At 28.8% G+C, this 4,901-nt stretch overlaps 1 protein-coding gene across 1 annotated transcript; it reads left to right on the forward strand.

The window, feature by feature from the left end:
- Window positions 1-4,136: 4,136 nt before the first annotated feature.
- LOC113374362 lies at window positions 4,137-4,719 on the forward strand (the record flags this gene model as incomplete). The annotated part of the gene is made up of 2 exons (XM_026614457.1): window positions 4,137-4,337; window positions 4,534-4,719. Coding segments are annotated over exons 1-2 (382 nt in total), but the record flags the coding sequence as incomplete, so codon positions are not given.
- Window positions 4,720-4,901: the final 182 nt, after the last annotated feature.

Genomic DNA, 4,901 nt, shown 5'->3' on the forward strand with positions numbered 1-4,901 from the left:
AGTTGAGTAACGTCAACTATAGAAGGATTCAAATGTGAGTCCAGTTTGCGCTTATATTTTTCTTTAACTTCTTTAAACGTTAATTGCACCGTTTTCATATTCAAAAATTTTACGTTCAATTCTTAATTCTCCGTGGTACGTGACAAGTAAAATATATGAAATAAAAAAGAGGAGGGGAATAGTAGTAATGAGATGAAGGGTAAGGGAATCTTTTATTTGTGGTGGCTCTCACACCATGAACCTGCCTTCGGGCAGACTATCACTTATTATTATTATTATACTAGAAACTAGGCCAATACTAGCTGCAACCAAAATTATGTATATTGACATAAAATGCCTCTTGACTAGTCTCTATACAGCTTTAGCAGCAGACGATTTTTTCTTCTATTACAACCTAAATAATTAAGAAATTATAGTTTACTTGTAGTTTTTAGCCCTTTTCAACGATATTATTATGAAAAAAAATTTGAAGTCAATGTTCTGAAATTTGAACTTTCATGGTTATTGAGTATTTTATTCATCATTTGGTCAAGTTTCTGGTAAGTCATCGTCTCCCGTCGATTTTATATTCTCGTCTTTACTGGTTTTCTCGACTTTAATTCTTGGAATGCACATTCATTTGCTTATCTTTTCTTCTCTTTCAATGGCAATGTTGTTAAAACAATATTCTATATTGTTCAATTTCTCAATGAATGTGTGTACAAATTTGTTTCCGTCTGCGTACATCTTTGTTTCTACTGTTTGAACAATATGAATTCTTCGCAAGAAATCATCAAATTTTGAAGGAAACAAAAAAACAATGTTGTACATCTAATATTTTTCTCACGAGCTGATAACTTTTTGGTGATCAATGACTTTTCTCCTATTATGGTTTACCAGTTCTTAGGTTTTTCCGTCTTTCTTTTCTATCCAATCAATTTATTTAGTTATGGTTTTTACCTGATGTATATATGGTATCATCTCGTTGCACATAGGTTGGTCCAGTAGTTTTTCCTTTGCCTTTTCCATTTCTTATGTGGATTTGTAGTTTTATTGCCATATACGTTGGAATTTCTGAGATCAGTATTTTCAATCTTCATACGGTCATCAAATTTATTAATTTATTTTCTATGTTTCTATGACGATATCATCCACGTTTCGAAAATAGATTAGATAGATAAAAATAGAATTAACTACTTGCAAATATTTTCTATGAGATGATCTTTATAATTCATTTTGCAAGATTTTGTCTCCATTCTCCAGAAAAACTTGTTATGTATATAATCTATGTTTATTTACTTTATCAGATATATAAAATATAAATTAAATTGTTCACAATATACAAAAAGAACTAAAAATTACATCCAATAAATCTTTACTGACAATGGATTGACCTGGACTTTTTTTAAATATTATATTATTAATTTCATCTAATAAATTTCTTGCTACCTCGTCTGAAACCTAATATTCAAAATTAAAAACTTTGGACATAACTCATTCCAATTAATTAACTATTATAGCAAAACCGTATTATTGAATCATACGACTATATTATGATTAAGTTAAAGATGATAATGATTGAAGTATGCATTTGATAACCTTTTTATCAATTCTCATTATTCACTTACAATTATAGATTTCATAATTATCAGTTAATTACCAGATTATAGATTCAAAATAGATATACGTTAAAACAACAAATATCTGTGATATCTTTAAACACCGCAAGATTTAGATTTAAATCAAAGCGAAGTGAATTCTGTTTTATATTTAAATTTATTTCATGAAATTATTCGAATGGTTTTTGAATCTTTGAAACGGTGTAGATGTTCTTAAGAAAACGTCGACGAAAGGTCAAAATGTGGCCCACATACACACACACATTTTTTTCAATTTTGGTCCAAAACGATTCAGAAAAAAAAAAAAATAAAATTATTAAGTCGGATTTTTGGCGTAATCTTCAATCGTCTAACTTCATCTTTTTCGCAATCCTGAACCTATATTTAAATTCGAAAACCAAACGAATCAAATGTGAATTGCGTTTTTGATAACATTAGGTCAGGTCTTTAGTAAATAATTTCATAATTTCTATTCATTTCAGATGATAATAGTTCCACTAATCCGTGGATTTACGTTGATTTACAAAGACACATTTGCTGCCATTGGAATGTCAACAACAAACGTATCTGTGATTTTAAATACAAACACGTCCTTTGGACTTTTATTAGGATTGATAAATGGGCCGCTTTTGAGGAAGTATGGTTTTAGAAAAATGGCCCTAATTGGTGGCGCTCTGTCTACAATTGGCATCATTTCAACAGCGCCAGCGAGAACCTTTGGCCATTTTTTTACTACATACAGTATTATAGCATGTGAGTATACTAATTAAATTTATACATACATAGATGTAAATTCTTGAATTCGATGTTGTTATAATATATGTATAAGTTGAGCTTAAAAAAATAATTTATTTCAGCAATTGGGTTCAGCCTTGCACTTGCATCATATTCTTTGGCGTTAAATACATATTTCAAGAAGAGGCGACATAGAGCTGCCGGAATTGCAATGACCATAACGGGTAAATTCTTAAAATCAGTATGATATTTATTTTTCCTTCCATATATAAGTGTTTTTTTGGATAGCAAATATTATTAACTTTCCGTAGGCTAAGTTATAGTAATCGCAAAAAAAAACGAAAATTATTATATATCTTTAAGTTTCAAAGATTTCTGAATATTTTCGCATACCTTAGAAAAATGGATGTATGTGTGTGTGTGCGGATACAAATTTTCGTCGACGATTTCGGGAATATCTATCAACCGATTTGAATAATTCAAAAACATTCGATTCGTATTGATGGGGAGACGTGCTGATTAGTTTTTGGCAAAGGCAGGTCTAGCCGTTCTGAAGCTACGAAGCAAAAAGTGCCAAAAACTCAGTTTTTAAGAGAACGGAGCGTCCGATTTTAATAATTCAAAAAACATTTTACTTGTATTGAAAAGGTGAAAAACTGATTAAATTTTTGGGAAAGCATGTCCAGTGGTTATGGACTCTCAGTATAAAATAAGTTAAAAAAATGACATTTGGCGGTCAAAAATGTTTATTGGTCATATGTACATCAAATTATCAGATATTTTACAGAGATTTTAATAATGTGTACACATTTTGTGTAATTTTTTTTGGGTTCCGCACCAAGATTTTTAATTACGGTACAGAAAGGTTTTGATTTTATTTTACTGCACTTGAAGTCATCGTTTCTTCAAAAAATAAAAATAATTTGTGCGATGTAATTTTAAAACTTAATCTAATCTTCATAAAAAATAATCATATAAACTTTTTATCGATTATTTATTTCTATAAATAATTCTTTTGAACAGATAATAACACTAATGAACGGTGAAATCTATTTTTAACATTTTCTAAGAAATTATTTATTATTATGAGATAATCAATTCAGATAATAAAAATAGCAGAAAAATTTAGCCAGTTAGATTTTCTCATTACCTCAATTGTCCGCTCAAATATTTACATTAGTATGGTAATATTGCAGAGAAATGTGATATATACAATTAAGCCTGATGATATTGAATATAAATTTCCACCCATGTATAATATTTCCTCCCTCAACAATGCACCATTGTTTACTCAATCTTTCTACTCAAAAAGCTCAGTGGAAAAATTATGAATTGGCTGTGATACTGTTATTGTGCATTTTTAAAATATAAATTTAATTTTTTTTTTTTCAGGTATTGGGCCGATTTTTGTTCCACATATGATAACATATTTCGTCCAAAATTATGGTGCTTTAGGTTGCATGTTGATATTCGGAGCGATCGCGACTCACCAATTTGCAACCGCTTTACTTTTGCAACCAGTTAAATGGCATATGAAGAAAGATGATTCTTCTCAAAAAATTAAAGACTTCCAAAAGATATTAAGCAGGATACTTTAAAAAATTGCGAGGAGAAACAGAAATTGTGTTCTGTTGTTATTACAAAGGAGATAATTCTAAAGAAGTTAACTGTGAGTTATTTCTAACTTATGATTATATAAACTAATTTTTGGAGATTATAAATAAAAAAATTACTAAACATTTGATATTTATATAAACAATCTTATAAAAAAGAAAGTTATTTTGTAATCATTTATAGCAGAACCGAAAATGGTGGACAGTATTTGGGATGTATTTTTATCTGAAGAAGAACATGAGTATTTGGAGAAGAAAAAAAATAAAGCTCCAATAACGAGGGCAACGATGGATGGAGAGTTACAAATTGGAGATCAAAGTCTACACCCATCCCTAAGTGCAATTTCTAAAGAAAAAAGTCATTCTGTCACATTGACAAAACTTACAAGTCGTAAGATATTAATTTTTTATATTTTAATTATGCAATTCAAAAATATACAACAAATTTTACCAAATTTGCCAATAATTGTGGTAAAATATTTTGATTAGTAAGATTAAGTTTCTAGGTTTGAAAAAATTATAATGTTCTTCCTCAATCCTGTCTGCATCAAATTTAATCTAAAATATTTCATAATTTTTTTTTTCAGTATTGGAGTGTCAACCAGATATGGTACAAAGAAAGTATGCTAGCCAACCAATTATTTATAATGAAGATATGAAAAATTATGACGAACGAGAAAAATCGCATAGAATATCAGTCGTTATGGATTATTTAGGAAATGATAAACTTAAAACATTTAATGAATATGATGATAGAAATGAAACTGAAACAAGTAAATAAACGGAGAAAATAAAATGTAAAGGTTTATTATTGAATCACATCAGAAGAACGTCACAAAAAAAGTTTACTTTAGTACTAGATAGTTTATTGTTTATTGAAAAAATGCTTTCGTTTTTAAGGCAATGGTAAATAACGATAAAAAGCCCAAATGGCTATTCATTATTAGATCTGATA

Source organism: Ctenocephalides felis, unplaced genomic scaffold, assembly GCF_003426905.1.
Source record: "Ctenocephalides felis isolate EL2017-DRISC unplaced genomic scaffold, ASM342690v1 CF-g0.4_SCAFFOLD_01744, whole genome shotgun sequence".
NCBI lineage: Eukaryota > Metazoa > Arthropoda > Insecta > Siphonaptera > Pulicidae > Ctenocephalides > Ctenocephalides felis.